At 36.7% G+C, this 19225-nt stretch overlaps 1 protein-coding gene across 5 annotated transcripts in view; it reads left to right on the top strand.

The window, feature by feature from the left end:
- Positions 1-19225, top strand: part of SLC35D2 (solute carrier family 35 member D2) — a 53652-nt gene that overhangs the window by 8347 nt on the left and 26080 nt on the right. For 4 of the 5 annotated variants that reach the window (XM_039880448.1, XM_039880447.1, XM_039880450.1 and 1 more), the window contains 3 exons: positions 6978-7011; positions 9000-9086; positions 14946-15013. In XM_039880448.1, the coding sequence (XP_039736382.1) occupies positions 6978-7011; positions 9000-9086; positions 14946-15013 (189 nt within the window). Of the gene's footprint in view, positions 1-4417; positions 4465-6977; positions 7012-8999; positions 9087-14945; positions 15014-19225 lie in introns of all 5 variants that reach the window. The other variant, XM_039880449.1, reaches the window with a different exon arrangement.

The following is a 19225-nucleotide window of genomic DNA, read 5'->3' on the forward strand; positions in this document are numbered from 1 at the left end:
CCCCCCTACCCTCTGGTAACCACTAGTCTATTGTTCATGTTTTCTAATTTCTTGAGGTAGGCTTGTATTGCTAGGAATTTCCTTCTTAGGATTGCTTTTGCTGTGTCCCATAGACTTTTGAGTTGTTGTGTTTTCATGTTCATTTGTCTCTAGGTATCTTTTTGATTTCTTCCTTGATCTTATTGATAACCCATTTATTGTTTAGTAGCATGTTATTTAGCCTCCATCTGTGTGTATTTTCCTTTTTTTTTCTTGTAATTGATTTCTAGTTTCATACCATTGTGATCGAAGAAGACGGTTGATATGATTTCATTCTTCTTAAATTTATTGAGATTTGTTTTGTGTCCTAACGTGGTCTGTCCTGGAAAATGTTCCATGTACACTTGAGAAGAATGCATATTTTGCTGCTTTGGGGTAAAATGCTCTGTAAAGATCTATTAAATCCATCTGGACTAGTGTGTCTTTTAGACTCATTGTTTCTGGGTTGATTTTTTTTCCTGGAAGATCTGTCCATTGTTGTCAATGGGGTGTTAAAGTCTCCTACTACAAATGTATTACTGTTGATCTCTCCTTTTATGTCAGTCAATAATTGCTTTATATATGTAGGTGCTCCTGTGTTGGGTGTGTATATGTTTACTAGGGTTATGTCCTCTTGATTTATCGATCCGTTTAGCATTATGTAATGCCTTTCTTTGTCTCTTATTATTGCCTTTGTTTTAAAGTCTATTTTATCTGATATAAGTATTGCTACCTTGGCCTTTTCTTTCATTTCCATTTGTGCGAAATATCTTTTTCTATCCTTTTACTTTCAGTCTGTGTCATTTGATCTGAAGTGGGTCTCTTTTAGACTGCATATGCATGGGTCTTGTTTTCTTATCCATTTGGCTACCCTATGTCTTTTGATTGGAGCATTTGATCCATTTACAGATAAAGTGATTACTGATAGGTACATAGCTACTCTCACTTTATTATTCGTATTTGTTTGTTCTATTTTCTTTTTTATCCCCCTTCTTTTTATAAGACCTTTTAACATATCTTGTAATATTGGCTTGTTGGTGATGAATTTTTTAAGCTTTTCCCTGTCTGGGAAGCTCTTTTTCTCACCTTCCATTTTAATTGAAAGCCTTGCTGGGTGGAGTATTTGTGGTTGTAGATTCTTGTTTTTCATAACTTTGAATATTTCTTGCCAGTCCCTTCTGGCCTGCAAAGTTTCCATTGAAAAATCAGCAGATTCTTAAGGGGGTACCCTTGTAAGTAACTAGCTTCCTTTCTCTTGCTGCTTTTAAGATTCTCTCTTTGTCTTTGGGATTTTAATTATGATGTGTCTTGGTATAGGTCTGTTTGAACTCCTCTTGTTTGGGACTCTTTGTGCTTCCTGAACTTGTTTGTGTAATTCCTTTGCCAGGTTAGGGAAGTTTTCTGTCATCACTTCTTCAAATAGATTCTCAATCCTTGTTCTCTCTCTACTCCTTTGGATACTCCTATGATTGGGAAATTTTTATGCTACATGTTGTCTCAGAGTTCTCTTAAACTAACCTCATTTAAAAAAATTTTTTTTTCTTTTTGTTGTTCTGATTGGGTGTATTCTGCTACTTTGTCTTCCAGTTAATTCACTGAGTTGGTCTTCTGCTTCATCCAATCTACTGTTGAATCCTTCTAAGGTGTCCTTCATTTCAGTTATTGTATTCTTCATTTCTGTCTGGTTCTTTTTTATGGATTCTATGTCCTTTTTTATGCTTACAGTTTATCTCTCTGTTGATGTTCTCATTGTGCTCATCCATTTTCTTCATAAGTTCGTTTAGCATACTTATAACCATTATTTTGAACTCTGTCTCTGGTAGGTTGCTTGCTTCTGTTACATTTAGCTTATTTTCTGGAGTTTTCTCCTGTTGTTTCATTTGTGGCATGTTTCTTTGTTTTCTCATTTTATTAGTCTTTCTGTGTTTATTTCTATGTGTCAGAAATATTTGTTTTGTCTCTCAGCCTTGGCCAGATGGCCTAGTGTGGAAGGTGTCCTGTGTGGCCCAATGGTGCACTCTCCATGCTCGCCTATGCCGGGTGCTCTAGACGTGATCTTTGTGTGGATTGCGTGTGATCTTTTGTTGTCTCCAAGACTTTATTGTTGTTAGTACATCAGTGGATGGGATTAATGCCCTGGCTAACTGTGAGAATTGACTGCGCCCACAGGGTAAGTGTTGCTGAGTGGGGGCCGACCCCACTGAGTGAGATTTGCCCTAGCAGGCTTGTGTACTTGTTACAACCACTGTTTGTGTGTATCACTAATGGAACTAATCAGGAGTTGCTCTGTTGTGGCCTGGTGCCATCCTCAAGATGCTTTGGTTTTGTGGCCCCTTGGGAGGACTCCTCCATAGGCCAAGGGCAGCTCTTGCTTTTGATTGCTCAAGGCTACCTTGTGGGAGCTACAAAGCCATCCGCAGATGGTTGTTGCCTATGCCGGATCTATGGGTAAGTGGAAGAGACAATGCAATAGGCAGTGGTCCGGTTATTCCCCGTCCCTGACCTAGGGCAGTTTAGCAGGGGGACCAGTGCTCCTCCAGGTTTGACACTGCCTGTCAGTTGCCTGCAAGTCTCTGAAACTGGAAAAGCCTCTGGGTGATATGTGTGTTGGGTGGTGTAGGGACCCGGGAATCTCATGAATCTGTTGAGCAAATTTCCCCTTGCTACTGCAATGTCAGTTTACATGCCAGTGCTGTCTCTGTAGCTCCCTGTACAAGTTTCTAGTTTTAGCAAGGCCACCTGCTTCCCACCTTGGGCCTGAATGTGCCACCCCGAGGTAGGGGCAGCTGTTTATCAATGTGCAGCGGGCACTTTGTGTATTGGATGGGGTAGAGGCTCAGGGAGTCAAGGGCCGTCAGGCCAATAGCCTGTTTTCTGCACTTTCTATCTCTGTACATCCCTGCAGTAGTCAGTCATAGATCACATGGAGACAAGCTGCTGTCTGGGCAGTCCCACAGACCCCTGCGATCCCCTCAAGAGATATTGCAGCTCGTATAGGCAGCAGTGGTCTGCCCACAACCGTTTTCCCCGAAATGCGCTCACTGTGCTAGCCAAGGTCTATTGCCTGTGCAGATTGCTCAACCCCAGAGCCAAGCAGGGCATGGGAGACTGCTTGTCAATGGGCTGCAGACGCTTTGTGGCTTGGGTGAAGTGGGATCTCAGGGAGACAAGGGCCATCCAGCCGATAAAGCCTCAGTTTTCCTGCAACATCTGTGCCAGCACGATCCCGCTATAGACAAAGATCACAGTGAGACCAGCTGCTGTCTTGGACAATTCCATTGACTCCTGCGCTCCCAGGAAGCAATATTGTAACTCGTGCAGCTAGCAGAGTTCTGCCTACAACTAGTTTCTCTGCAGTGCCCTCCTTGTGCTAGTCAAAGTTTGTTGCCTGTGTGGACTGGGAGAGCATGGGAGGAGGGTCAGGGCAGTGGCTATTCACTGTCAATGGACCGCCTGGGGCAATTTGCAGATTGGGTGAGGTGAGGTCTCAGGGAGACAATGGTCTTCAGGTCAGTACAGCCTTAGTCTTGCTGCAACTTCAGTAACTGTTCCTACGTTCCCAATAAGAGTACCAGATTACTGCAAGACTATCTGCTGTCTGGGACTGGCCCATGGATCCCTGAGATCTGCCCAAGTTTGTGTTGGCAGCAGTGATCTGCCTGAAACTGTCTCTGAAATGCATGCTCATAGCACTGGCTGCCAGCTGTGAATGTTTGGCCCTGTGGCATCCATCTAGCAACAGAAGCCCAGGACAATCTGCAGGTTGAGTGAGGTGGGCTGATCTCCTTAGGCCAAGGCTTCCTATTGGCTCTGTGGGAGGGGTCTGCAAAGTCCAGCTGGCAAGGTCTGTAGATTGCCAGATAGGGCGGCAGGACTAAAGCACAATGGTGGCTACCCTTCCAGCCCTTGTTCTGGCACCAGGTAATGCAGACTTTCTCGGTATGAATCCCGTGAGAGCCTCTGACCCTCGCCAGTGTCCTGGCTCAGTGTCCGCAGGTCAGAGAGCCTGTGCGTGAGTCCTTCAAAGGAGCATCTAGGATTTCAGTCTCTGTCTCACCCAGATGGCCAGAATCCCTTCTGGTTTTTACAGTCTGAGTTATTGGGAACTCTTATTCCCTGGGCTGAGAAGCCCCAAAATGATGCCAGGACCCCCTTCTTCAGCCTTGCTCTTCGTCCCAGTGATCCACTACCTGCAGGTGCGGGTCCAGCCCAATACATGACTTTGCCCCTCCTACGTTCTTCAATGTGGCTCCTCTTTTATATTATCGGAAGTACTTGTTATGATCAGTTGGACTTCAGGTGATTCTCCACATTGATTATTTTATAATTTGATTGTAATTTTGATGTGGACCTGGGAGGAGGTGAACCCTGCTTTTACCATCTTCCTTCTTCTTCCCAGAATTCGTTATTTCGATTTGACTCCTGATTGGTGGATTTCATTGTCAGGTAGTATTTTTATTGAAAGTTCATGGCCACTATATTAACTGTGTAAGCATTCTTAACAGATTTTTCTCTACCAAGTGTGCTTTTAGATCTGAAGTTTCAGTTTATTTATTTTCTTCATATCAAGAAAACAAATTTTTCTTTTATCTTTGAATCATTTTCTCTTTTTATTGAGTTCTTCACACAAGATATAGCAGTTAGCCTTATATGGTGGTGTTTTTTTGTCTTCTTTATTTATTTATCTTTGAGTTTGTCTTTTTCCTCTCCATTCACTCTCATTACCTCCAGTGCTGACAATTCAGTCTTCAGCAGTGACCATTTAGTTCCATGTTTTTTCTAACTTATTCATGTGGCAGATGTATTGTTTTGGTCCTCAGTCGGTTTCCTTAGATCTGTATGCTCCCTTTTCATCTCACTTGACTGTTTTATTATCTCAATTTTTATGTTTGTTTTATTGACATCATCTTATTAAGGCATTCTATAGCCAGAAGCAATTATGAAGAGTTCCTTCTCTTTATATATTATATTTTCTTCTAGGTTGGCTCTTTGTCTATCTTCTATAACCTTTTGTTGTTATTGTTTTACTGTTTATAGTGTTTTCTTATTTCATTTGATGTTCCAGGTTGTATTCTCTGAGAAGCAGACTCTGAGATGTGGGGAAGTATATTGAGAAGCGCTCTTCTGAGCCTCTACAGTGGGGGAGTGAGGGATGCAGGATTAGACAGAGGGAGCAGTTGGGCTATGCTGCAATCACAATTAAGTATGATCCCAGAGCTTATGGAGCTGGGATGGCTCTACAGAGTTATCCTGAATTGGGGTGGTGGGCCCTGGCTTTTCTACCGCTGCATAGACTAGCAGTTGGAATGCAGGCTGCTCTCAGAAAGGGGCTGTGCTATTGGCATGGCAGCTTTCTTCAGCCGAGGATGTTCTTGGGCAACTGGGGAATGAATGCTTCAGTCCAAAAGCGGGTATCTGGGTGGCACAACCCAGCATCCATCCACTGGAGTTAAAGATAGGCTGATACTTTATTCTCTTCTTACCCTGTCTGAAATAGGTGTTTCCTTCTGACATGTAGATTGATGGCTGAGTGGTTTTTTTGTTTCATTTTTCAGTTTTTTTTTTGTTTGTTTTGTTTTTTGCGACTTAGCTCTTTATTCCAGCAAGGGCACAGCCCGCCTCACAGGGTGGCAGTTCTCCAGCAATGGCAAGGCACCCCCTTGCATGGCGGGCTTAGTTTTTTTTTATTTCTCTCTTTTGTAGTAGCCTGAGGGAATGACTGAGACCCAGTGAAGGATTGAGCAATAAGTGAGCCGGGTGAAGTGGTATACTGCCTTAAGTATGGTGTGAGGTAGGGGTCAGGATTCTGTATCCTAATTACCTAGTGCCATTTGTTGAAAGACCATCTCTTCCTCATTGCTCTGCACTGTCATCTTTGTCATGAATCAAGTATCCATATATGTGTGTATCTGTCCCCATCTCTGTTCTCTTCCATTATTTTATTGGACTATCATTGTCTAAATGACACACTGTCTTATTTAACTTCATAATGAATCCTGACATCCAACATTTATCTTTGTTCTTTAAGATTATCTTGGGTAATTTTGCTCTTTGCCTTTTCTTTCAGTTTTAGGATCATCTTGTCAGTTTCCACAAAATACCTGCTGGTGTTTTTACAGAGTGTGTATTGATGTCATAAATAAGTTTGAGGGTAATGGGCTTCATTGCAGTATTGAGTTTCCAATCTATGAACTTTATTTAGTGCTTCTTGAATTTTTTAAATATTGATTTATAGTTTTCTCTGTAGAGGTGTTTCTTGGAAATCTTTTTATTAGATTTGTACGTGGGTATATTATTTAAAAAATCAAACACTATAATGAATCACCGTGTAGCCGTCACCCAATTTCAACAGTTTTGTTACATTTATATCCCTTCTTCATTCAGCCTGACCATTTTCTTCCAGATTAATTTGAAGAAAATTAAAAATATTTCATCGTAGGCATTTCAATATGTATTTCTAAATGATAAGAAGGATTCTTTTGTTTAAAAATACACCACCCCAATGTCATTTCATACTAAAAAAAATAAAAATAATTTTTTAAAATCCAGTTAGTGTGATTTGGTATTTTATGGTGCTGTTGTAAATGATGTCTTTAAAATTTTCATTTTCTTTGTGTCTTTCTGGTATATAATTAGTTTTCATATGTTCAGCTTGTATCCAGTAATCTTACTAAAGCTATATATTAATTCTAATAATTTATCTCCAGATTATTTTGGCTTTCTATGTATACAATGTTGTTTGTTAATATAATGACAGTCCACCTCAGGGGGCAATAGATGTTTGCCAGGTTTAGCAGCCATCAGTTTAAATAATGAAAAAGAAATGAACAAATGAAAAGTGAACAAATTTGATGCTAAATTTTCATCATATAAGACTGAAAAAGAAGTCTAAGACTTATAGACTGTCTTCAAGTTTTAAAAGTAGTTAAAATTATTTGTTATTCTATGTTTTTTTGTAGTTTCCCATCACCAATTGTTCTTGGAATTGGACAGGTAAGTAAAAAAATTTAATCTTAATTAGTTGTCACTATACATGATGAAATTTAAGTGCTTTTGTTTAAGACTGTGGTATATACATTTATTCATCTGGCAGGGGACCAGAGGGTCATGATACTCTTGGTGAAACAATATGAAAAATATTGAAATGCTTTATTTCATTCTACAATTTAGGAACAGTTATATTTGTAGGAGAAACAACTACTCATTTTAATTTCCTTAATGGAATTTCATTACTTTAAAGCAAGGGGCCAGAAGCAAAGCCTGGTGGGTAACAAAGGAGTCGGTTGGGGCTGTGGTGGATCTGGGAGCATAGTTACCCCATGGAGGTGTGTACCTGCTACTCACTTTAAGCCACTGTGCCTGAGAGGAAAAAGTGTTGAGAAGATGAGGTGGAGCCCACTATGCCCTCATCATCAGAACTCTGAAGTTTTTTCAAAAGAAGTAAAGAATTTGAATTTTTACATCAGATCTCCCAATGTGTAAGTGCTGGCAATGGATTCCAGTTTTTATAAAACTCTCTCAGGGCCAAACAAAACTTTATATTTGCTTCCAATGGTTTGTGATTTTTGTTCTCAGGTGTGAGGTTGAGCTAAGATAAGCTTTTAGACTAACCCACTTGCCTGTTTCTGAAATTTCCCATTAATATTAATCTGTGGCTTGTTTCTTCCTTTGGTCATATGCTGGTGATTTTCAGTAGACAACTGGTAATAGGCACATGAGATTTTTTTTTTGGTTCTGGTTTGCTTTAATTTATAGGGAGAAAAAATTAAAATTATGGAAATTGTATCTGTTAACTAAATGTCTAATTATGAATATGCAAAAAACTCATTTATATGATTAAACATTGTGGTTAAATGTTTTGCTAATAAGGTACTCATTGTAACATGTTAGCAAGAATAAATAACAAGGAAACAATATATTTCCTTAGATCAAAAATGTATATAAGTTTCAATGTGAAAATATGTAGAAAAAAGCACTTTAAATTAAAGATCAGTGAATATGTGATAATGTGTCCCTTGTAATCCCTAATGCAAATAAATTCACTAGTTTGTACTCAATTAAGGTAAAGCCATTTTGGTTTGTAATTTTTTGGAGGAAGAGGTCAACAGACCTAATTTTATAAGTTCAAATTATAGAATATTTTAAATAAGTAATATATTTTTCTAAGAATTATAAAGTAAATCGTAAACCACAATTATAATTCAGGATGGGTTCCAGTTATATAAGTCTATTCTAAATATTAAGTTTGTAAACTCTTTGGGATCGAGGTTTAGGATTATAATCATGTTGAAGGAGTCCTTAAATTTTTGTATCATAATATGGAGAAAATTGAGTAAGTTCTAAAATTTGCATATGAAAATGATGTTAAAATTTTAGTTTTATAATAATCTAGAGTATTGAAAATATACCTGGTATGCTCTAGATTAATAGGATTCAAATAAGACATTTTTGCAATACTGGCTAGATTGAAGATAAAAATTAACCCCCTTTGAAATTTGTTTTTCTGTTTTAATTTGCCATCTGTGAAATATTAGACTTTATAAAAAATACGTTTATGTGTGGAGTTTGTACCCCCTACCAATACCCCCACCCTCACTTTATGAGGGAGGGTGACCATATGCTTAGTACATGGGAAGTGTGGTCCAGGATCAATGAGTGGCTTCACTGACAGTGGTCACTCTGCTCAGTTTTGGGGACATTGTTCCTTTTCTCCTCTGTCACTGTTCCTTGAGCCTCTTGAGATTGTGTATATATACAAGAGTTTATTTGATGTACTTTTTGCCCGTAGTTCTGATGGAATCCATAGTACAACAAGAAAAACAATTTTAATGTTTTTTCAAGAAATGGTTATTTTTTTGGAACCTAGGAAATGGATTTTGGATATATTTCTTTTTGATGAATCTCTTTCTTTCTAATGATATGTTTGTACCTCAAACAGTTCAGATATTTTGCTGAAGTTTCTTTTCCTCTCTTTCCTTTAGATGGCAGCTACCATAATGATATTGTATGTGTCCAAGCTAAATAAAATAATTCACTTCCCTGATTTTGACAAGAAAATTATTGTAAAGGTATGTGATGAAAAGTACATATAGCTATTATGGAAGATATGAAAATACTATAGAATTTCACATTGATCTTAGAGTACTAGTCCATTTCTATGCACACTGTTCTCCTTGTGTGCACTAGGTAGAAACTTCTTAATTAAGATTTTATATCATTCAGTTGTCTGTTAATGTAGCGTAATAATAACAAAACTGTGTGTGTAGCATTTGACTTTAAATAGATATTGTGTGTCTTCTGAAATGGCAAAATCCTGTATCAGGGATTGTCAAACATTTTTGATAAAGGATCAGATAGTAACTATTTAGGCTTTGTGGGCCAGACCATTTCTTTTGCAACTATCCCATGAAAACAGCCAAAGATGATATGTAAATGAATCAGTGTAGTTGTGTTCTAATAAGACTTTATTTACATAAATAAGAGATGGGCTGGATTTGGCTCTTAGGTCCCGAGTTTGTTGATCCCTGTTTTAAGTTTTTATTTTTAGCTTGAATTGATAAAAGCTATAAGGGGAATGAATAATACAATTTGATATACATAGAAATATGCAGTTTTTTCCATGATGGAACCAGAAACATGAGACCTGCCATTCCTTCTTGGGAATGTGCAATGGAACTAACTTATTTAACAGTTGCTGGATGTCAGGCATTAGGCTAGGCATTGAATTCTTATAGCAGTCCTGTGGAATCGGTGGTATTAAATGGATTATGATGACATTTTTGGATTTCGGGAGGTTAAATCAGACTGTTGGTTCCTTGAGAGTGAGGACCTCACATGGTTTGTTCACTGCTCTGTCTCCAAGGTCTGGAAAAATGCTGGCTTCTAGTACTGGGTTATTCATCAGGCTGATTTATGGCATTGGTAATCAGGGACATCCACAAAAAAGAAAGACAAAATATATGAAGAGAAAGACAAAGTATACGAAAAATATCGACCCAGTCTTCTTAGGAAAAATCAGTATATTGTTGGGCTTACTTATACTTCGTTTATGATATACTATAATTTTTAAATACTTTAAACATTAAAAATTATGAAATATGACTCATGTAGCGAGAAAGGTATCATACATGAATATGTAATTGAGTGAATAATTACTTATAATCATTTCCTAGGTCATGAGATGGGTTCACAAACTCCTCCTTATGCAAAAATTCTTCTCACTTTTGTAATAATAATTTTCTTTCTTTTTTAACATAATTTTTCTAAATTTGTATGAATTCCTGAATTTTGTAGTTTAGATTTACCTATTTTCGAACATCATGTAAAAGGAATTAAACTGTGTTTTGTTTTGTATCTTGATTCTTTTACTTAATATTATGGTAAGATTCATCCATGTTGTTTTGTGTAGCTGTCTTCTTTTATTTTCATTGTATGAATAGAGTACTAAAATTTACTTATCTGTTTTAGTGCTTATGGTAATTTGGATTGTTTCTGGTTTGGGTGCTAGAAAAATAAAAAGTACTGTTCTGAACATACTTATAGTCAGATCTCTGTGCACCTGTATTATAGTCAGTTTGGGTGGCTCAAACAACAGAAATTTATTTTCTCACAGTTCCGGAGGCAGGAAGTCCAAGGTCAAGGTGTAGGCAGAGTTGGTTTCTGGTGAGAGTTCACTCAATGGGTTGTCTCACATGGCCTTTACTCTGTGCATGCACTCCTGATATCTCTTCCTCTTATAAGGACACTGGTCCTGTTGGAGTAGTGCCCCACCCTTATGACCTCATTTAACCTTAATTACTTCTTTAAATGCCGAATCTCCAGTATAGTCACCTGGAGGTTAGGGCTTCAGCATATGAATTTTGAGGGGACACAATTCAGTCCAAACCAGCACATGTGCATGAGTTTCTCTGGGAAATATATCAAGAAGTGGAACTGCTGGCTCCTAGTGTATGTGTACCTTTAACTTGATAGGTAATTATCAAGTTCTTCAAAGTGGTTGTACCAGTTTACACTCCCTACAAAAGTACATTTGTGTTGTTCCTCCTACTTGTCAATTCTTGGTCAGTCATTTTTAAATGTGCTAATGTGATAGCAGTTTGACTTTTATTTGGATTTCCCTAGTTATTAATGAGGTTGAGTCCCTTTTCATTTTTTAATGCCCATCGGGGCATCCTCTTTTGTGAAGTGCTAGTTCAAGACTTTTTCTATTGGGTGGAAATCTTTTTCTTATTGATTTGTATAGGAATTATAAAAAATATATTAATGATATTCCTCTTATTAGTTATAAACAGTATTACAAATACATTTTATCAGCCTTTTCCTTTATGATTAATCACTATTTTTGTTATTTAGGAAATCTTCTCTACTTTGAGATTATAAAGTATGTGGTTTTCCAGAATTAGGTTTTTAATTTGTTCAGAGTTGATTTTTGTGGATGATGTGAGGTCGTGGTCCAGTTTCATTTTTTTTCCCAAATGAGCACTCAGTTGTCACAGACTCATGTGAAAAGTCTGCCACTTATATTATGGTACTGTCACATATGCATAGGCTGTTTCTAGGCTCTCTATGCTTTTTCATTTGTCTGTGTTTTCTGCACCATTATCACACAATCTCAATTACTATAGCTTTCTGAAAAATCTTGCTATTTGGTAGAGCAGGTCTTTCCTCTTCGTTCTTGGTCCTTCGCATTTCTATATAAATATTGGAAGCAGCTTGTCAAGCTTCAGAAAAATTACCTTTTGGGATTTTGATTGGGATTTTGTAAAAGCTATAAGTCAATTTGGGCTAAATTGACATTTTTAAAATATTAAATCTTTCAATCCATGAACATAGTATACATACACCTTTAATTTTTTTCAGTAAATTTTATAATTTTGTCAGTAGAGTTCTAACATTTTTTGTTAGATTTATTGCAAGGTACGTCTTCATTTTATTTTATTCTATTTTTGCTATTGAATGTAACTTTTGAAAATATATTATTTGGAAAATAAGAGGGGCATATTTTTATATAGCTTTTGTGTATTGTTTTGTATCCACAAAATTATGGACTATTAACCATAATTTATTTGTAGTTTCTTTTGGATTTGTCTTTTGGATTTCTTTTGGATTTCTTTTGGATTCACAATCAGGTCATCTGCAAAAAGTGACAGTTTTGTTTCATTCTTTGCAACATTCTAATTTTTTTTACTTGCTTTATTATCTATAGCATAGGACCTCCAGTTCAGTATTGATAGAAACAGTAATATTGGGCATTATCGTCTGATCTCAAAGAGAAAGCTTTTAACAGTTCACCATTAAGTATGTTGTTTGCTGTAGTTTTTTTGTGGATACCTTTCATCTGTGATCCATTTATCATTTGCTGCATAACTTAATGACAAAACAATAATTATTGTATTATTTCTCACAGTTACTGTGGTTAAGGAATTCAGGAGATCTCAACTGGGTAGTTCTGGCTTAGGGCTTCCATATAGTTGCAGATAAATGAAGGCAGAGCTGAAATAATGATGGGAATGGGGGTTGATCAGGGGATCTGGGGGGCTGGTTATGTATCTTTATATGTAATCTCAAGCCTGGCCATGTGGTCACCCATGTAGGCTATTTTGGGCTTCCTTACAAAATGACAGGCTCAGGTGAGTCCTAATGGTTGCTAAAGTCTTCAAGGGTCAGAATATTTCAGCAAGTGTCCCAGACTGCATTGCTTTTTATGACCTAACCTCAGAGGTCACACAGCGTCATTTCATTTCATTATTATTTGAAATAGTCCTATCCAATTTTACGAGGAAGGGTCATAGAGCCTACCTCTGGATGGAAGGAAGTGTTAAAGTCATATTTTAAGAGCATGTAGGATGGGAGATATTACAGCCATTATCTCTGATTGTGGATTTGCCTGTTTCTCTTGGTATTTCTGTCAGGTTTTTTGTTTTGTTTTATTTATTTTGAGGCTTGTCATTGAGTGCCTAAAAATGTAACTAGTTAAGTCTTCCTGGTGAAGTAAAGTATATAATTATATGAAGTGGACCTCCTCTCTTTCAGTTTTTTTAGTGTGACCCTGGAAATTATACTATGCATACCTGGCTTATTAAATTCTAAAGTTGATTAATAAATGTACTCTCCCCATCAACAATGCAAAGACTTTCACCTATTTATCTCTCTTCCCAGCTTATGTGCTCTTGTCAGCAGGTACTTTAATACATGCTCTACCTTTATTTAAAATCTCACAATACATTTTTATTTTCCTTTTTAAAAAGCTATCAATGTTTATTCATATTTACCCATATATTTGCTGTTTCCTTTGCTTTTCTTTCCCTCTTTCATCTTCTATTTCTTCTGAATGAAGTGCCTCCTTTAGAGCAGGGGTCCCTAATCCCTGAGCGGTGAGCGCTGGGCAAGGAGGAAGCATCATCTGTATTTGCAGCCGCTCCCCAGAGCTAGCATCACCGCCTCAGCAACACCTCAGATCATCAGGCATTAGATTATTATAGGAGAACCTGTCCTTGGTGCCAAAAAGGTTGGGGACGGCTGCTTTAGAGTTTACTAATGGTCTGCTGGTGATGAATTCCCTTAGTTTTTGTGGTGTTTGAAAAAGTTTAAATTTTTCTTTTGTTTTTGAAAGGTATATTTGTTGACAGAATTTTGCAGTTGCAGTTCTGCTGTCCTCTGGTTTCTATTGTTTCTCTCTGGGTTTATGTTTTCCTTTAAATTTTAGCCTGGGAATTTCTATTTTCCCCATCCTTTCATGCTTTTATGAAGGTTTCAAGTTATTTTATCTAGCATTTTTAATTGTTTTCAGCAGAGGGATTAGCACAAATAATCTAGCCCACTGTTACCAGAAACTATAAGTTAGTATTGTTTTCATTTTGAATTTTTTATGGAAATGGAGGCAACTGATTCTTTTCAATGCCTGAGAACCTCTAAAGTTGTATTATCACCAGCTGTGTTATTGTTGAGTCAGTTGCAGGCTGTTAACCAGAATGTTGAGGAATATAGGGGAGGGTCCTGGATCTCTTAGCCTCTCTTTCTTAAATCTACATTCTTGAGCAAATCTACCGATAATAGAATTCTATAACTTTTTTTTTTTGGCACATAACAGTATTTCAGAATGCTTCAAAGGATATCTTAGATATCTGAGTTGCATGCTTAATGTCTTTTTAGTGGAAAAAGAAATGTTGGCATCACTCATCTTGATCGCTGCGAACTAATGTGTCAGAAAGTTCTTAAAAGTTGTCATGTGACCTTACGAAAGGATATATACTTTTTTCACTTAAGGAAGACCAGGTCTTACATTTTGTTTGTTTCTTCAGTATGTTCTGAACAATATTTCTCTTGACAATCAGAAAATAATTCAGGAGCTCGGAGTTCAGTAATTCAAGTACAGGGTACATTGTTTGCCTTTGGTAGATATTTAATCATTCTAGGCTTGTAAAACTAAGTGACTTCAAAGTAGAGTTGCTGGTATACACAACTTTTTGAAGGGGTCACCAGCCTTGTGACATTCCAATGAGAGATATGAACCTTTGCCTTTGTCCAAAAGAGTGTGTATGTGCACAGATAACAGAAGTTTGCATACCTTTTTATGGCCTTCAGAACTTCATATGTAAACTGTAAACATCCATCCTCAACTCACCAACCCAGCCAGGAGTCTCTACTCAAGAAGGTCCTTGTCCTTGTATAGTCTACAAATATGAGCAAGGTCAGGATTTCTGTTTCGATACAGCTCCCCCCAGGGTTATGGATATCAATGCCCACCTAACTTGATCACATGGAGAAACTTGTAAAGGTGTTTGGAATTCTGGACAGTTCACAGTCATTGCATGGAAAGGAACTCAGTGATTTGCTTACTGCTGAGGAGTGAATGTCACCATTTTTATATATAAAGGAAAATATGTAATTGGAGTTCTAACCAAATGTTCTTTCTCTTTTTATTGAAGCTGTTTCCCCTGCCTCTCTTCTACGTTGGAAACCACATAAGTGGATTATCAAGCACAAGTAAATTAAGGTAGAGTGCAAGATAATGGTTGACGGGAGGTTCTTCACTTATTTGCTTCTCATGGTACACAGACCAAGTTTGATTTTTTAAGATATTGCTTGGACTACATAGAGAATGCAATAGTATTTAATAATTTTAGAAAATAACAGAGTTTGAGATAACTTTTCTAATGCTTTGAGAAATGTTAAAATGATTTTTTTTTTATTGTTTATGTTCAAATCTGAATGTAGAATATGAGATCTCTAAAAATCAAGATAATGGGATGATTTATTCAGGAAGATTCACTTACATGAATGTGGTTCTGTGTTACTTTTGGTTTCATCACAGGTTTTAAAAAGCAGGAACATTCTGTCAGATTTGTGTAGGTCAGGTTTGATACTGTGAAAAATAAATGACAGACATTATTTTCAAGTGTGTACTATATACTTCTGAAATTTGCATTTGCATTCATTTTAGGGTCTTTAATTAACTACTTTTGTTATAAGTCACTCTAAAAAATGAAAAATGGAAATATAGAAAGACCAAGCCATCCTATAAATCAGAAAATGTGGTATGAAATATGTAGCCTAATAAACAAACATTAGTGTTACCAACCTATGACAAAGACGTCATTAATGAGAAGATTAAGTTTGCGCAAAGGGTGGTAGAAATGGAAGAAAATCTGTTTGTATAGTGAGAGTGGAAACGAGATGGGTAGGAGGTAGATCAGAAAGAGAAGGACATATAAAATGGAGAAATGTGAAATTAGGCCTGTTGCCTTTTGCTCATTTGGGAAGGACAAGTTGTGGCTGTGAAAACCAAAATGTGAAATACTGTTTTTAGTTATATGTTTTAGTTGGTTTGTTGTTTCTTTTTGGGATTAGGACAATCATTTTTTCTTAGACTTCAAATTTGTTTTAAAGCTTCCTGTGGTAGATGCTGTTGCCATGTTGCTGTGTGACCTCGGCCTTTCTTGGAGTTCATCTGCAGCTCTGGGGTGTGCCTTTAGTTAAAGATGACAGCTCCCTCCTCTAGCATTAGGAGTCTCTGCCTCCCAGATGAGGGCTGCTCCTTTGCTTTTTTTTTTAGTGATGTAATTAGAAACAACTTACTTTAAAAAACTAAATTTATAAGAGTAACATTGGTTTGTAACATTATATAAATTTCAGGTGTACAACTTTAAAATATGACATCTGTATACTCTATGGCGTGCTCACCATCTAGAGTCTAGTGTCCTTCTGTCACCATATACTTGACTCCCTTTACTCTCTTCATCCTCTTGTCATCCTCCTTCCCCTCTGGTAACTGCCATACCATGGTCTCTATCTATGAGATTTTTTGTTTGTTTTATTTGTTCATTTGTTGCTTTTTGTTTTATATTCTGCATTTGAGTGAAATCATACAGTTCTTGTTCTTGACTTATTTCACTTAGCATAATACTCTCAAGATCCATCCATGTTGTCACAAATAGCAGTATTTCATCTTTTTAATGGCTTAGTATTATTGCATTGCATATATGTACCACATCTTTGTTGTCAAATCATCCATGAAAGGATACTTAGGTTGTTTCCATGTCTTGGATATTGTAAATAATGCTTCAGTGAACATAAGGGTACATATATCTCTACAAATAAGTGTTTTCAAGTTTTTTGGGTAGATACCTAAAAGAGGGATTGCTGGGTCATATGGTAGCTTTATTCTTAATCTTTCGAAGAATCTCCTTACTGTACCAGTTTACATTCCCACAAGCAGTGTTAAAAGGTTTCCCTCTCCAACATTTATTCTTTATCCTGATGATGATAGTCATTCTAACAGGTGTAAAGTGGTATCTCTTGTGGTTTCCATTTGCATTTCCCTTATAACTAGTGATGTTGAGCATCTTTTCATATATCTTTTGGCTATCTATGTGTCTTCTTTGTAAAAGTATCTATTCAGGTTTGGATATTAGCCCCTTATCAGAGGTATCATTTGCAAATTCTCCATTTGGGTGATTGTCTTTTTGTTTTGTTGATGGTTTCTTTTGCTGTACAGAAGCTTTTTAGTTTGATGTAGTCTCTTCCATTCATTTTTGCTTTTATTTTCCTTGACTTTGGGGTCAAGTTCACAAAAGCCCCTCTGAGACCCAAGGTCCATAAATTTAGTGCCTGTGTTTTCTTCCATGTATTTTATTGCTTCAGGTCTTACATTCAAGACTTTAATCCATTTTGAGTTAATTTTTGTGTATGACGTCAAGGAGCAGTCTAGTTTCATTCTTTTGCATGTGACGTTACAATTTTCCCAACACCATTTATTGAAGAGTCTTTCCTTTCTCCATTGTATGTTTTCGGCTGCTTTGTAGAAAATTAGTTTCCCATAAATGTGTGAGCTTATTTCTGGGCTCTCAATTCTGTTCTATTGGTCTGTATATCTGTTTTTCTGCCCAGACCATTACCGTTTTAAATACTGTAACTTTATAGTATAGTTGAAGTCAAGGAATGTGATGTCTTCAGCTTTGTTTTTTCTCAGGATTGCATGGGCTATTCAGGATCTTTTATGGGTCTATACAGATTTGAAGAGTTTTTGTTTTATGTCATTGTATGTCATTGGGGTTTTAATGGGGATTCCTTTGAATCTGTATATTGCTTTAGGTAATATGGCCATTTTAACAATGTTTATTCTTCCAATCCATGAACACGGAATATCTTTCCATTTCCTTATGCCTTCTTCATTTTCTTTCAGCAACGTCTTGTAGTTTTCAGTGTGTAGGTCCTTCACCAACTTTGTTAAGTTTGTTCCTGGATATTTTATTCTTTTTGTTGTGATTATAATTTTCTTTACTTGGGTGCCATGCGGGCTTTCTGAGAGAAGAGGGTGAACCAGTAAATGAGACATAGGAAGAAAGATTTCTTATACATGGTGTTAGGTAATGTGTTAATCTGTCGCTCGTATTTTCCATAAACTGGTAGTTATTTCTAGAGGCTTGATCAGATTTAGGTTCAGTTTTTCAGAAAAGATTAGTTTATTGGTGATGTTGGGTTCTTTCTACTGTATCACCTCATGGGGCACATGTTTTATCCCACTTTTCATGATATAAAATCATCCATTTCTACTTTTAATGGTTTTAAGGGGTCACTGTGGTTCCTTTATTACAAAATTCCCCATCAGTTTTTTACCTAATAATTTTAGCTTCCATTGGTGATCATTTTCTAGATCCATTATTTCATTGCAAATTGCAAAAAAAGGGTGATTTTTCTAACTAAACCACCCCTTCTGCATTTATTGTCTAAACTTCAAAAAATACAAGTTTTCACCATTATATACAGAAAAGGCAGGATAAAAGCTTTATTTATAAATGTTCAGAGTAATAATAATGTTCTGTCACTTTTATTGGTGACCAATGAGTGTTGTTTTTATTTGTTTTTTTTTGCTATCATTATGAACTCCTGAATTTTCATTTACTTGATACAAGTACTTTATCAGATATTTGTTTTGCAAATATTTTCTCTCTGTCTATGGTTTGTTTTTTCATCCTCTTAATACTGTCTTTCACAGTAGCTATTTTAAATTTTAATGAAGTTCTGCTTTCATTTTTTCTTTTATGGGTTGTGCTTTTGGTATTATATCTAAAAACTCATTACCAAACCCAAGGTCATCTAGATTTTCTCCTAAGTTATCTTCCATAAGTTTTATAGTTTACATTTTACATTTAGCTGTATCATCACTTTGAAGTTAACCTTTGTGAAAGATGAAAGGCCTATGTCTAGATTCAATTTTTGCTTGTGGATGTCTAGTTGTTTGAGCACCATTTGTTGTGAAAACTATCTTTTCTCCATTGAATTGTGTTTGCTTGTTTGTCAGAGATCAGTTGACTATATTTGCGTGGGTTTATTTCAGGACTCTCTATTCTATTCCATTGATCTATTTGTTTCATTTACCGTATGTTTCAGTTCATTAAGAAATAATTCTTTTGATGCTCAAATTGTACCGTGTCAGGCCATTGGGAGCCCCATTGGGAGCCTCTTATATTCTAGGGCCCCAGTGGTTTTTGATTACTTCCTTGCTTTCTGGTACATGATGGCCCAGGCTTATCTAGACTTTTCCCGTTGTTTCTCCAAGGATTCCCTGGTTATTTTAAGTGTTATTTTGAGGCCATAATCTGGGTAGTGGATGTATTTTGAAGGAACGGCTAGCTAACACAGTATCCTGACGAATACCATGTGGGGTCTGAAAGAAAGAAATGAGTCAAAGTTGACTTCATGATTG

This window comes from Pteropus medius, unplaced genomic scaffold (genome assembly GCF_902729225.1).
Source record: "Pteropus medius unplaced genomic scaffold, Ma_sr-lr_union100, whole genome shotgun sequence".
In the NCBI taxonomy this organism is placed as follows: Eukaryota; Metazoa; Chordata; class Mammalia; order Chiroptera; family Pteropodidae; genus Pteropus; species Pteropus medius.